The following is a 14,337-nucleotide window of genomic DNA, read 5'->3' on the forward strand; positions in this document are numbered from 1 at the left end:
GGCTGAACCATTTCATTGAAGATCTTTAGATTTTTTGTTGTTGTTGTTCCCAGCCCATGGGGTTCTTTGTAATATTCTTCTGTATGCCTAGGTTCACTAATGTGCTTCTGATATGGTGCCTTCATTCTCAACTGTGGAGAGTGCCCCCCAGTCCAGGGACTTTCTATTTGAACCTTCTCCTGAGGATAAACCTCTAGGCTTCTGCAAGAGTGATGGAGGTGGGAGGGGAGGAGGGACATTTTTGTCCAGCTGAAAAAAAAAGGCGGGAGGGATTTTATGGATCTAGCTGCATTTTAAACAGCTTTCAACCAATACTATTTTAGCCTCTTCCCTCTCCTCACTATCACTTCAAAAGGATATGTTGCTGTCAATTTTTGAGCCTTTAGGATATCGGGCATTGAGAATAAAAAGATTGATGCTCATTTCCTCCTCTGCCAAATTAGAATTCACTTTTGTTGATCATATTTCCAAAATTCTGGTGCCAATAACTCCTCTCTTTCTTCCCAGTCTTGAGGGTTGAGTTGTGACTTAAAAAAAAAAAAAATTCTTTATTTTCAGTGGTTGTCAGGAGCATACAAAATTTGATGTGCTCAATTTGTCATCTTTACCCAGAAGAAGAATTACTATGCTTCATATAAGTGAGGTTCAATGAAGTTATAGTTTTTACACATTTTCCTGAAAAATAAGAGAGAGAGTGGGAATTCCTACCAAGACAATCTAAAATCACAAAACCATGGCCAGAGCAGGAACACTGTGTTTTATTGCTGTTGTTGTTGTTGTTGAATGAGACCTGCAGGAAATGAGATGAACACTCTAGAGTTTGTCAGGGGAGAGGAAGCACCCAGTGTGCCAGGTGAAACGAGGGCGATCTGGACTCCTGAGTTTTGGTAGGCAGATAAAGTATTAGGCAAAAAGGTACGTTATCCACAGAGACTCTGATAAAGGATTAAACTGGCAGCCTATATAGTCCACAATCACCTTTTAGTTGGCCCATGAAGGAAATCTGGATTTTTAGCTTCTTTTGAAACATGGACATAGGTGATTGTGGCTCACAGTCCTGCAAGGCCTTGGTGAGCAAGAGCTGAGCTGCTGCCTCTGTGGAACGCCACCTGCCTGGCCTCCAAAAACACATGAATTTTCAACTTCTCTGAAGATGCTTTAAGTATTTAAAAAGCAAGAATAAGGCCAGGTGCAGTGGCTCACACTTGTAATCCCAGCACTTTGGAAGGCGGGGGTGAGCGGAGATCATGAGGTCAGGAGATAGAGACCATCTTGGCCAACATGGTGAAACCCCATCTCTACTAAAATTTTAAAAAATTTTAAACAATTAGCTGGGTGTGGTGGCGAGTGCCTGTAATCCCCAGCTACTTGGGAGGCTGAGGCAGGGGAATCACTTGAACCTGGGAGGCGGAGGTTGCAGTGAGCTGAGATCGTGCCACTGCACTCCAGCCTGGTGACAGAACAACACTCCGTCTCAAAAACAAAAAAAGAAAAGAAACAACAACAACAAAAGCAATCCTAGTCATGGCAGAAAAACCCTACTTAAGTCAGAAAGAATTAAAACATTTATTGGGCATAAATATATTACATATACACTACAGATACAGTTAGGTATTACATATAGCATAGTATTTGCAAAATCTATACATTAAAATTGATATGGCAGTTTTAATACAATGTATATGAAATAGTCTAAAATTTACAATACAGGAAAACATGATTTTCTTTTTCTCCTAGAGTTGAAAAGCTTGGAATGTATGTCCAACAGTGAGGTAAAACATTTTATCTTTCAATTTAAAGAATTGTACAAGGATAACATTCAAACACATTCAATTAGGGCACTTCTCAATTTTGACATGAATACTGAATTACTGTAGCCAACAAAACAAGGTTAGAAAATGCCAACATTTAAAGTTGATAAGAACAAGGCAGAGAATATGCAGAAAGTCTCTTTAAAAAGTGTTCTTTTTCAACAATTTCTTTGAGGACAAAGGGCAGTTTGCTTCACATGACTGGAATTTCTTGTGCCAGGGATGAGTTTGACACACAGAGAAGAGTCAGAGCATCAGAAGGCCACTCATTCACTCCTCACATAGCAAAAGGGCAAAGAGATCAGGTTAATAGAACACTTTATTTTATTGTTCGTGTGTAATGGCAATATATATAGTTATATATCAATATCACATATACATATTTGTGATAGAAAACAGTGCCATAGAGAGTAATAATTTTCTGACTGAAGGAATATAATGAATACCAAATAATGGAGAGCAATAAAATAAAGTGCTGTCAGCTTTGTATTTCACACACTTCAGCTTCCTGGTGGTTAAATGATAGTATGAAAATCTCAAGAAGATCAAATATTCATATAGATTTTGGCCTAAAGTACTATTTACTTAAAAAAAATTCAACCAATTCAGAGAATTTCTTTATAGCAGCAGTTCTGAAGTGTTTCAAAAAAGAGACTTCCCCAACCCCCCGAGAGGGGGCTTTGTACTCAGTTGAATTTGCATTGCTTAAAAAATACCTCTCCCCGAAACACCTGCATGGAATTTTTTAGAAAATGCTGTCACAGTGGGTCACAGCACATGTTTAAACAGGGGGGTGAGTTTTGGAAGGCCAGAACTTTGGCAGAAATATATTTTACCTCGATGCCATCAGTTTGCAAAGCTAATTAAACTAATTATTATAGTCAATAATAAAAAATACAGAACTCTCTAGTACTCACTACATCAATATAGGCACACAGAATAATTCATTGATCTCAGCATTTTCTTCCAAGAGATGATTATGGTTTTGGGGTACATGTAAACGTTTCAATCACTGATAATGGATTTATTTTTTTTTTTTGGCATTTAATGCACTAGATGCTCTTATCTTTTTAAAAACACAAGAAAATGTCAGAAGATTAATAATACTACAGATGTTGCCAAGGAACAAGACTGACCTAAAATTACAAAAGTATAAAACACAAAAATATAACATGCTACAAGGGAAAATTAGTACATAAGTACATTTAAAAATTTTTTTACAATAAATAAAGATTGCACTGTAATTGGCATTTAAAGTACTGTATGCAGAATATAGTATAAATAAACCAAAAACAAAATAATGTTGGTTTCCCCATGACTTTGGTATGGGAATATTATAAGCTAGTACAGGATACTGCATCTTAGACAACAAAGACCAAGCACAAAATAGCTATGATCAAGAAAAACCAAGTAGCAAAAATATACAAAAACAGAAGCAGGGGGATACACTGTGTCTGTTGCACCCTTTTGGAATATATTTGCACCTCCAACTCTTAAATGTCCCTGAGGTACTCGAACATTATGGACTTCATATAAATAATCCAATGACTTTGGGTTAAAATTGATTATCTCATGACTCAAAATAAACACATAAGAGTAACACTTTGCACTCCAATAGCACCTGTTGGTCAAATATCTCAAAGCACTTACAAACATAAGAATCCCCATTTTATTTTTATTTTATTTTTCATGCATGGGAAAACTGAGGCACAGAGAGGTAAAGTGACGTGTTCAGGTCACGCAGCAAGTTAGTGACAGATCCACAGAGAGAATCTAGGCTCTTTGATTCCCAAACACCCTGTGTTTACCATCAAACACCATTCCCTCTCCAACCATGGCCAGGCAACCCCACAGAAATAGGAACTACAAATTTAGATGACTCTCTTTTGGGTTTTATCAATTTTCATCTGCAGTTACATTAGCATTATGTGCACTGAATTAAGGTATTGAAATTCAATCACTTCATTGATACCTCAAAGAACAGCCTAAAGGCAAATGCTTCAAAAATAATGAGCTGACACATAAGAAGACTGCTCACAATTAGTGTAAATCATGGACAATGGGCAGAGGCACTAAACTGTCGCCAGTTCTTGTCATATAATTCTGGTCAAACATAACAGAATATAATAACTCTAGTGATTAGAAGTAGTTATATACAAAGACAAACAAACAAGTTAAAGCAGCCTTTAAAATAGCTGAACAAGAAAACAACTAACTATTGCACAATGCCCTCTTAAAGTTACTGCTATGAATTGATGTGGTAAAATCTACAATGCTCCATAATTTATAGGTGCATTCTGCTTACTTGATTTCTTATACAGGCAGCTCATAGTGTTAAAATTATAAGAAATACAGATTATTAAAACATTTTAGATTAAAGTACACATTTTGATTTAAATGAGCTAAACACAGTTAAATAACTGAGTGACAAAATGGTTGTTTAGGGCAGTCTTATCTGAGTGAACATATCTTCTGTATGTTGCTGTTGCTGTGTGGTAATACTCTGACAACACTGAAATCCTAGCCCTGTAAGTACACACACGGTGATTCATGTTTACAGATATAGATGATCAAGACATAAGAAGTGACTGGTGAATATAAATTACTACACTGTAACAAAAAAAAAAAAAAATCAAAGGCTTGCAAAAGACATCAGTGAAAACAGAATGAAGGTAAATCTGAAAATTTAAAGGAAAACATAAGAAAGCTAGCTTTTGGTATCTGGTATGCTTTTCTTCTTTTTTTTTTCTTTTTCTTTTTTCTTTTTTTTTTTTTTTTTAAAAAAAATCCAGTTTAACCTTTTCCTAGTTTTGCATTTCAAAAAGGTGCACCAAAACACTGACAATTTTTTTCTAGCTAAATCTGTAAAACAGAGTATATAAATCAAAGAACAAAAGGGCTTTAAAAAGGGGAGTATCTGAATAAATGTGTGTATTAAAATGTGTAGCATTAATTCATACCTCTAGTTTTGTTGGGTTTACTTCATTAAGAAGTACTGTAATATAAAGGCAAATAAAATGGACAAAGTTGCAAAGCCAAGCACAATGATGGCTGCAAACTGTTCATCAGTAGGCATCATGCTCTTCATTTTGGGATCATCTAAGCTCCCCATGTCCCCTGTAAGCATGACCTCACTTCGTTGTAATACAAAAGCCGCAGAGGGGCTGAAGGCTCCGCTTAGCTCCTGAGAGGTGTCTAAACAGCGACGACATGCACATACGCGGAACCTGTAGTCTGTGTTGGTCTGGAGGCCTGAGATTTGGAATGTGGCTTCTTCTCCCTTGTACACCTTCAGGAAAAGAAAGAGTTCTAGTTAATTAATTTATAGCGACACTGTTGTCTCTAGAATAATCTTGGTTTAGATTCACTCCATTCACTCTTGGTTTACATTCAGTTTCACTCTTCCGTAACAAAAATGATATAAAAATGTATTTCTCTCAATCTGTATTCACACCATAAAAAGGGTATTCCAACACATTTTGAATGAAACAATATAATATCCAGTGACTCAAACTCTGACAGAAGGAGATAAGGCACTGACTAGAAATGCAGCTCACATTTTAAGTAGTAAAGATGCATCTCACTAAATTTTATTATAATTTAGGTCGGTGGTCCCCAACCTTTTGGGCACCAGGGACTGGTTTTGTGGAGGTCAGTTTTTCCACGGACAGGGGTAGTTTTGAAATGAAATTGTTCCACCTCAGGTCATCAGGTGTTAGATCCACATAAAGAACGCACAACCTAGATCCCTTGTATACACAGTTCACAATAGGGTTTGTGCTCCTACGGGAATCTAATGCCTTACTGATCTGACAGGAGGCGGAGCTCAGGCAGCAATGCTCCTGCTGGCCACTCACTTCCTGCCGTGTGGCCTGGTTCCTAACAGGCCACTCACCAGTACTGGTATCCGGCCTGGGGCTTGGGGACTCCTGATTTAGACTATAAATCAAAAGATGTCATAACACAAATAGCTCTATGTTTTTGGTCCCAAGAACAAAGTTAACATTTTAAAATGGAAACAATTAAAAACTGAGCAAACAAAATGGAAATTTTCCAGCAGGATGATTTTTTGACAACTGGATACACTACAAACGCCTGCCCTCAAGATATCCCACCTCCACCCCAAGAGGTAGACACTATTCTGACTTCTAATTCTGTAATTCATTTTGCTTGTACTAGGAGTTCACATAAATGGAATCACGCAGAACACACTCTCCCTTGAGCCTATGAGATTCACTCATGTTACCGAGCTATTCGGCAGTAGTTCCTTATGACTATACCTCAATTCCTCCATTTTCTTTTCAGTGGACATTTGGGTTATTTCCAGCTTGGAGGTTTCGTATAATAAAAATGCTATTAATAAGAATGTTATGAATGTTTTTGTTCAAATTTTGAGAACTTATTTTCCTGGGTAAATACAAGGAAGTGCTGGGTCATAGAGTAGTTCTATAGTTAACTTCACAAGAAACAGTTTTCCCAAGAGATTGTATCCCTTTGCACTCCCATTAACAGCATGAGAGTCTGAGCTGCACCACATCCTCACCAACACTGATCGTCAGTCTTTTCCGTTTTAGCTATCCTAGTGGGTGCGAATGGTACCGCGACTGCATTTCTGTGATGCTTGAAGATGCTGCGCATCTTTTCACGTGCTTACTGGTTGTTCATGTACCTTCTTCTGAGAACAGTATGTACAAGTCTTTTGCCTATCTTTAATTTGCAATTTGCTTGACTTTTATTAATTTGCAGGGCCTTGCTATGTGATCTGGATATAAGTCCTTAGACAGATATATGTGTTGAGAATATTTTCTCCCAGTTTTCTGGCATGCCTAATTGTTTTCCTGAGGAATTTTTTTGGATGTAGCCCACTTTATCACAAACTAACATTTACATAATTTGGTGGTCTGTCTTGAGTTTCCATCTCTGTATGACAAATCTGATTTCTTCTATTAAGAATCTGAGATGTTTTCTTCCTATTTGTTAACACTAATCATCAAGAGGCTTACTATTATAGAAAATTGAAAATGACCAGTTTACTTAGACATTACCACATTTTGGTTGACTGAAACTAACAAAAGTCTCTGAAGGGGGATCGAGGAAGAAGGTCTCACAAGGTTCTTCTAGCAAAATGAAACCAATCCTCAAAAAACTTAAGAGGAAATGATAATCAGATTAAAATTGCATAAAAATTTATGGCTTATATTAGAGTCAATGGATAGAAAAAATAGCTGAAACAAAACCAAATCAATAAGAGATTTGGCTAATTAAAAAAGAAAATAAAATTAACAGAACTCTATCTGAGTAGCACTGAGTTAATACCTGTGAGGTGCTTAAAACACACCTGGTATGAAGTTAGTGCACAGTAGGAGTTAGCTATTATTATTATTCATATTTAGAACTGAAAAATAACTCAGCAACAAACTATTTTAATAAACTTGTCAATTTTGTCAAACACTTTCTTTGCATCTAATGAGATAATTATATGGTTTTTGGCTTTCATTCTGTTAATGATGTATCACATTTGTCGATTTGGGTACACTGAATCATCCTTGCATCCCAGGGATAAATCCTACTTGATCATGGTGGATGATCCTTTAATGTGTTGTTGAATTTGTTGAATTGGGTTTGCTAGTATTATATTGGGGATTTTTACAGCTATGTTCATAAAGGATATTGGCCTGTAATTTATTATTATTATTTTTTGTAATGTCCTTGCCTGCCTTTGGTATGAGGATAATGCTGGCCTTGCAAAAAAGAGTCTGGAAGTATTTCCTCCTCATTTACTTTTTTGAAAGAATCTGAGAAGGACTGGTATTAGTTATTTAAATATTTGGTAGAGTTCAGCCATGAAGCCATCAGGTCCTAGGGTTTTCTTTGATGGAAAACTTACTGACTTCATCTCCTCACCCATTGGTCTATTAGATTTTCTATTTCTTCAGTGTTGGTAAGTTGCATACATCTAGAAATTTATACATTTCTTCTAGGTTATCCAATTTGTTGGCATATATTTATTCCTAATAGTCTCAAATGTTCCTGTGTATTTCTGTGGTATCTGATTTTGTGTCTTCCTGGCTTAGCTAAAGATTTGTTGATTTTCTCTTTTCAAAAAAAACAACTCTTAGTTTGGTTGATCTTTGTACTGTTTTTCTAGTCTCCTTCGTTTATTTCTGTTTCCATCTTATTTCTTTCCTTCTGCTAACTTTGGACTTAGTTTCTGCCTCCCTGCAGTTCTGTGAGGTATAATGTTAGGTTGGGATCTCTCTTCCTTTTTGATGTAGGTGTTTAAACTTTGCTTTTAGAACTGCTTTTGCTGTATCCCATACTTTTTTTTTTTTTTTTTTAAGACAGAGTCTCGCTCTGTCGCCCAGGCTGGAGTGCAGTGGCACAATCTTGGCTCACTGCAAGCTCCACCTCCTGGGTTCACGCCATTCTCCTGCTTCAGTCTCCCGAGTAGCTGGGACTACTGGCGCCCGCCACCACGCCCGGCTAATTTTTTGTATTTTTAGTAGAGATGGGGTTTCACCGTGTTAGCCAGGATGGTCTTGATCTCTTGACCTTGTGATCCACCAGCCTCGGCCTCCCAAAGTGTTGGGATTACAGGCGTGAGCCACCGCGCCCAGCCGTATCTCACACATTTTAATACGTTGTATTTCCATTTGCCTCAAAAGATTTTTAAACTTCCATTTAATTTCTTCATTGACCCATTTGTTGTTCAGAAGCATGTTTTTTATTTCCATGTATTTGTGAATTTTCCAAAATTCCTTCTGGTATTGATTTCTAGTTTCTTAACACTGTGGTCTGAAAAGACACTTGATATAATTTCAGGCTTCTAAAATTTGCTGAGGCTTGTGTTGTGCCCTAACATTTGATCTATCTTGTAGAATGTTCCATGTATGCTTGAGAAGGATGTGTATACAGTTGCTGTTGGATGAAACGTCAATTAGGCCCATTTGGTCTACAGTATTGTTCAAGTCCAATGTTTATTAATTTGTTCAAGTCCAATGTTTATTAAAGTCTCCTACTATTATTGTATTGCAATTTATCCCTCCCTTCAGATCCTTCAATATTTTATGTATTTAGGTGCTTCAATGTTGGGTGCATACATATTTATAACCATTATATCTTCTTGAGGAATTGATGCTCTTATCATTATATAATGTCCTTTTTATAGTTTTTGACTTAAAGTCTATTTTGTCTCATATAAATTTAGCTATCCCTGCTTTCTTTTGGTTTCTATTTGCATGGAGTAATCTTTTTCCAACCTTTCACTTTCAGTCTATGTGTGTCCTTAAAAGTGAGGTGACCCTTGTAGGTAGCATACTGTTGGGTCTTAAAAAAAAAAAAAATTCATGCTGGGCACGGTGGCTCATGCCTGTAATCCCAGCACTTTGGGAGGCCGAGGTGGGTGGATCACCTGAAGTCAGGAGTTCAAGACCAGTCTGACCAACATGATGAAACCTCATCTCTATTAAAAATATAAAAATTAGCCGTGTGGGATGGCATATGCCTGTAATCCCAGATTACTTAATCTCAGATACTCAGGAGCCTGAGGCAGGAGAATCACTTGGACCTGGGAGGTGGAAGTTGCAGTGAGCCGAGATTGTGCTACTGCACTCTAGCCTGGGAGACAGAGTGACACTCTGTCTCAAAAAAAAAAAAAAAAAAAAGAAAAAGAAAAAGAAAAAGAAAAAATTCATCCAGTTACTTAATGTCTTTTTATTGATGAATTCAATCCAAATAATTCTGCCTATTAATACAAATACCCTAGAAATGAATTTCCAACAAATTCAACTTTGCCTGAAAAACTTGCCAGCTATTTAGTTAGTGGGAATCTATAAACGTCTCTACTACATGTTTCTAAAGCCCACTGTGTAAACTTCCACCAAGAAACAGGACATTCCATTAGTCAATACAAGGGCACTGGACATGAATTTAGTGTTGGGTCCAGATTGAAAGACAGCAAAAGGATCTTATGATTTGGAATAGAGGCCAGGCTTCCAATGTTCACCTGGTAGTTACCCTTTTAAAGAGATTCCTCCCTCATTTTCAAACTTTACTTCAAGCATCTTATTATATTTTTGCTTAGTGACTAAACTCCAGACAACCAATTCTGCTTACTACTTATACTATTCCAGATTTATCTTGCTTTTGTTATTCTTTTTATAAGATTTTAAGCACATTCCTCCTGGTGAGTTATCTTGTTTCTTAAAATTGTGGCATGTGCCATAGCTGTTTTGAGTTACAAATAGCCTAGGCTGCAGCAACTAAGAAGAGCTGTAAGCAAACCCCTCGTAGTCCTGAGAGACAATTCCTTTCTCACTGCTCACAGTTCCAATGATGAATCTAAATGAATGTTTGCAGATGAGCCCATCGTTATGGTGACTGCCCCAATCCATACACAGCCAGCTATTCAAGAGTTCAGACTACACTACAAGGAAACTGCCTCTCTGTAAGTTATTTCCCAACATGTGGGGGGTCTCAGGAAAACAATAGCCATTTTTTTTTCTTTAAACAGAGCTTTTAGTTGTGAATGTTCTTTATTTTCTTAATTTATATTTAATTTCTTAAGTATAGAATGCTTTTCTTGGAAACTGTTTATGAAGGGGATAATTTGCAACCTCTGGGACTATACCAGGTTGATAAAGCAAGTCCTTCCACATTTGCCATCTGGGCTTTGGTTTCCCTATCTTCAAAGTCACAGGTATACAATTTATTCTGACACTCTATGGTGGTGATAAGTTAATGTTGGGATGTTTATCAAGTTGGAGAAAAGCTGACATCTGAGCAAAGTTTTCTGATATACCTCTTTCATTGATTCTTTTGCAGGTGACACCTCTTGAAATACTTGTTTACCCTGATTATCAAAGGGTCAAATAACGTAGTCATTAAGAGTTCTTTTTCTGTGTGCAATCCTGGGAGCTGGGTCTAGCTGGTGTGACTTGGCACTAGGAAGCATTAAGCAGACATTTCTCAAGCACAGAAACTGGAATCAGGATTTCACTCTAAGTCCTTGCTCTGCTACTTACTAGGCCTGTGATCTCATGCAAGTAACAGCTTTGTGCCTTAGTTTTCTCATCTTTAACCCAGAGCTAGAACCAGTACCTAATAGTAATATTACTCCAAAGGAGGTTGAGGATCAATCGAAAAAATGGATGTGGAAAATGCTTTGCAAAAGGAATATGCTGGAGGGTAAGTCTGCTTTATTGAATTTAATCTTCTTAATTATGCTGTCAGGTAAATATCATTACTTTCATTTTAGAGACGAAGAAACTAAGGCTCAGAGAGGCTGTTAATTTCTTAAAGTCTCTTAGCAAATAAGGGGAGTTGTGGATCCCAGATGAGATCCCACTTCCAACTCAAACACCAACCCTCACCACTGAAATTGCCCCAGCTCTGCCTGTTCCACTGTTGTCCTCCACTTTACTCCTCTTCTAATGACTACAGTGTGACATTGTGTCCAGGTTTCATGGCCTCTGACTTTGTCTTTCCATATCTCGCTGCTAACTCCCTGGTATTTCCATGAAAGACCTTCTAAATCATCCTACCATGGCTCCTACTGCTTCATAAAGGAAAACACTATCTTTTATGATGTTATCGAAAGCAGCTCCCTGCTCAGTTTCTGCTAAACACTTGGACAGTGCTTTTGTGATGTGGCCTCTAATTTCTGCCATCAAACAATGATGTCGCTGTACAAAACCACTTAATAACCTATTCCCACAAATGTTTGAGAGACTTCTGGAAAGTGAATATAAATGTACATTTATATCTATTTTAATTATTTCTACAGTTTCCAGAATTTGTATGGCTACATTCTCTTTTAAAAAGTGGGCTCAATGGGAGGATCATTTGAGGTTAGGAGTTCAAGACAAACCCTGGTAAGATTTAAAAAAAAAAAAAGTGAGCCCAAACGTATATTTAATTTCCCAGAAACCCAATTTAGAGACTCTTGAACAAAGACTTCATATATTAATTTTAACGAAACTTTCCAACTTTAACTTTGTACAGTGGAAGATATCTGAAAATGTATTTTAAAAATAAAGGAATCCTACTTTTCTTGTATCATTAGGCAAAAAACATAGTAAAATAATATGAATAGCTAACTGAAGGGAACTTTCTTAACAAAAGCCTAATCAAAAGTTAGCTTTTAATTTGTAAATGTTTTTCTTTTAGCTATTCTTGTTATTTTAATAGGAACAGCTTCCCTCTTTCACAAGCCTTGCCAACACAATGTTAACATTATCTTTTTTACATTTAAGATAAATACATTGAGTGAGACAGTGTTCTATTATTTCCGTATCTCCACAGCAACCAGCACAATGGCTTGAACAAAGTAGATGCTCAGTGAATGTTCTCTAATTAGAACCCTCAAATACTCAAAGAGTAGACATTCTGATACCACAGTGTTTGAAAAGAGAAACTAACAAGTAAATGTGAACAGTAAGCATTCAGATGCACACACAGACCATAGGGGCAAGAGAGAGTTTGGTATAGGTGCAGTAAAAAATAGAGTCTATTGATAGAAAATATGGAGTTTCTAGTATATTTTATGCAAGTGAATAGTTTTTCTTTTTTCTTATTTTTTTTTTTTGAGATGGAGTCTCACTTTGTCGCCCAGGCTGGAGTGCAGTGGGGCGATCGTCACTCACTGCAAGCTCCGCCTCCTGGGTTTATGCCATTCTCCTGCCTCAGCCTCCCGAGTAGCTGGGACTACAGGCGTCCGCCACCACGCCCGGCTAGTTTTTTGTATTTTTAGTAGAGACGGGGGTTTCACTGTGTTAGTCAGGATGGTCTCTATCTCTCGATCTTGTGATCTGCCCGCCTCGGCCTCCCAAAGTGCTGGGATTACAGGCATGAGCCACCCCCAACATGTGAATAGTTTTTCTAATATGTTCTAATAGTTTTTGAAGTGATACAAATATTAAAACTTTGCAAATACTCTTCTAGTTGTATAAATATGTAAATGTGAGAGCACACATACTTCATAGCTTGTCTATCTTGGCTGTGACTATAATGTCCTTAAAAGCCAGCAAATTCACACAGACCAGTGTGGTGAGGCCAGTCATATCTCAGTGAAGATTTTTTTAGAGTAACAGATTAAGAATTTTCGGGTTCAAAGAAAGTAACAAAGATGAGTTTTAAAATGAAATGCAATGTCTCAATTTTTTTAACTAAATGGTTGCATGGGGAATAAGCCAATCATATTTTATACAACTAAATGAAATAAATTTTTGAGTTCTTACACTTGTAAACCTATGTTATTAACTATAAACTGATGAAACTGATGGGGTTTTAAAACTAAAATATGAGATCCAAAAGCCCCAGATATGATTAAGAACCCCAAATAACTGAAAATTAATTCAACATCTTTGTAATACCTGTCCCTTGAAGGTGACAACCTTCTGCAGATGAGAAACATACCCCGCCCCCACATGAAGATAACAGACTCGTGTGATTATGGGATTACAGATTAAGATTAAGTGGGATAACATGTAGCAACCTCCTAGGACGGGGCTTGGAATGCAGTAGGCATCTAAGAAATGTCAACATGACATATTATATTGCTACTTTATTGTACTTTCCCTGCCCGCCCCCTTGCAGGAATCATGTGTAACACTCTAGGACAAATGCTTGGAGTCAGGGACCCTTGGGGCCTAGAAACATAGGACTTGCAGAAGTCAAACGGAAGGGGAGCCTCATGATGCTGACTTGGTGTCCAGGCATGGCCACAGACACTTACAACCCACAGTACTTAGGAACTAATGATGTCACAAAAATCACCATGTTGCCAGGCCTGCCATACAGCTGTGCCTGCCCCAGGACTGTGCAGCTCTGCGCATCAGGGCAGCAGGCCACGCCTTGTGTCCCTTTGTTTTCATTCATTTTGACAAAGGCACCATTATGGGCTTTTCCTTTTGACTCAATCCAATTTAAACGGCACGGCTCCATTTGAGATGTTTTTTATTGAAGTAACCAATCATAATATTGTAATAAGTATAGAAGCATTATTATTTTTACAAAGACTATTTCTGTTCTTGATTTGATGAACAATATATTTTAAAGTAATCTTGACATGTTTATTCCAAATGAGAGGATTTAAAGTAATACCCAGACAACTGAAATGAAGAATCCATAACCCTTAATTCAAAATAACATGCTGTATAGTTGAAATCCTGTAAATAACAGGAAGCTTTTTGGGAAGGGTGGCGAGAACAGTGCATGCTCGGCTGCTGGAGGCTTACCTTCATCTCTTTACTAATGTCACCCCTCCCAAGGACTGAAAGGGAGATATAATTGCACCATGTTGTCATCTGTACAGCTCCTTCTCATGACTGAATGATCGAATGCTCACAGTAACCATCAGAGTTACAGTTACAATGAGAAAGCCAAGACTCAGGTAGGTGAATTAATTCCTCAAGAATTACATGACTATGGGAGGAAGACTTGTCCCCATGTCTCCCCTACTATGCCTACCAGGCTCAAGAGGAAATGTGCTAACCTGCAGGCGCCCTCTATTGAGGGCATAATGTTG

General features: G+C 37.4%; 1 protein-coding gene across 4 annotated transcripts in view; it reads right to left on the bottom strand.

The window, feature by feature from the left end:
• Positions 1-1,547: 1,547 nt before the first annotated feature.
• The window catches only part of FNDC3B (fibronectin type III domain containing 3B), a 360,789-nt gene continuing 347,999 nt past the window's right edge, over positions 1,548-14,337 (bottom strand). For all 4 annotated transcript variants that reach the window (XM_007972094.3, XM_007972095.3, XM_073023462.1 and 1 more), the window contains exon 26: positions 1,548-5,100. In XM_007972094.3, the coding sequence (XP_007970285.2) occupies positions 4,789-5,100 (312 nt within the window). In that variant the 3' untranslated portion in view covers positions 1,548-4,788. The remainder of the gene's footprint in view (positions 5,101-14,337) is intronic.

The sequence above is a fragment of the Chlorocebus sabaeus genome, chromosome 15 (assembly GCF_047675955.1).
Source record: "Chlorocebus sabaeus isolate Y175 chromosome 15, mChlSab1.0.hap1, whole genome shotgun sequence".
NCBI classification, from domain to species: Eukaryota; Metazoa; Chordata; class Mammalia; order Primates; family Cercopithecidae; genus Chlorocebus; species Chlorocebus sabaeus.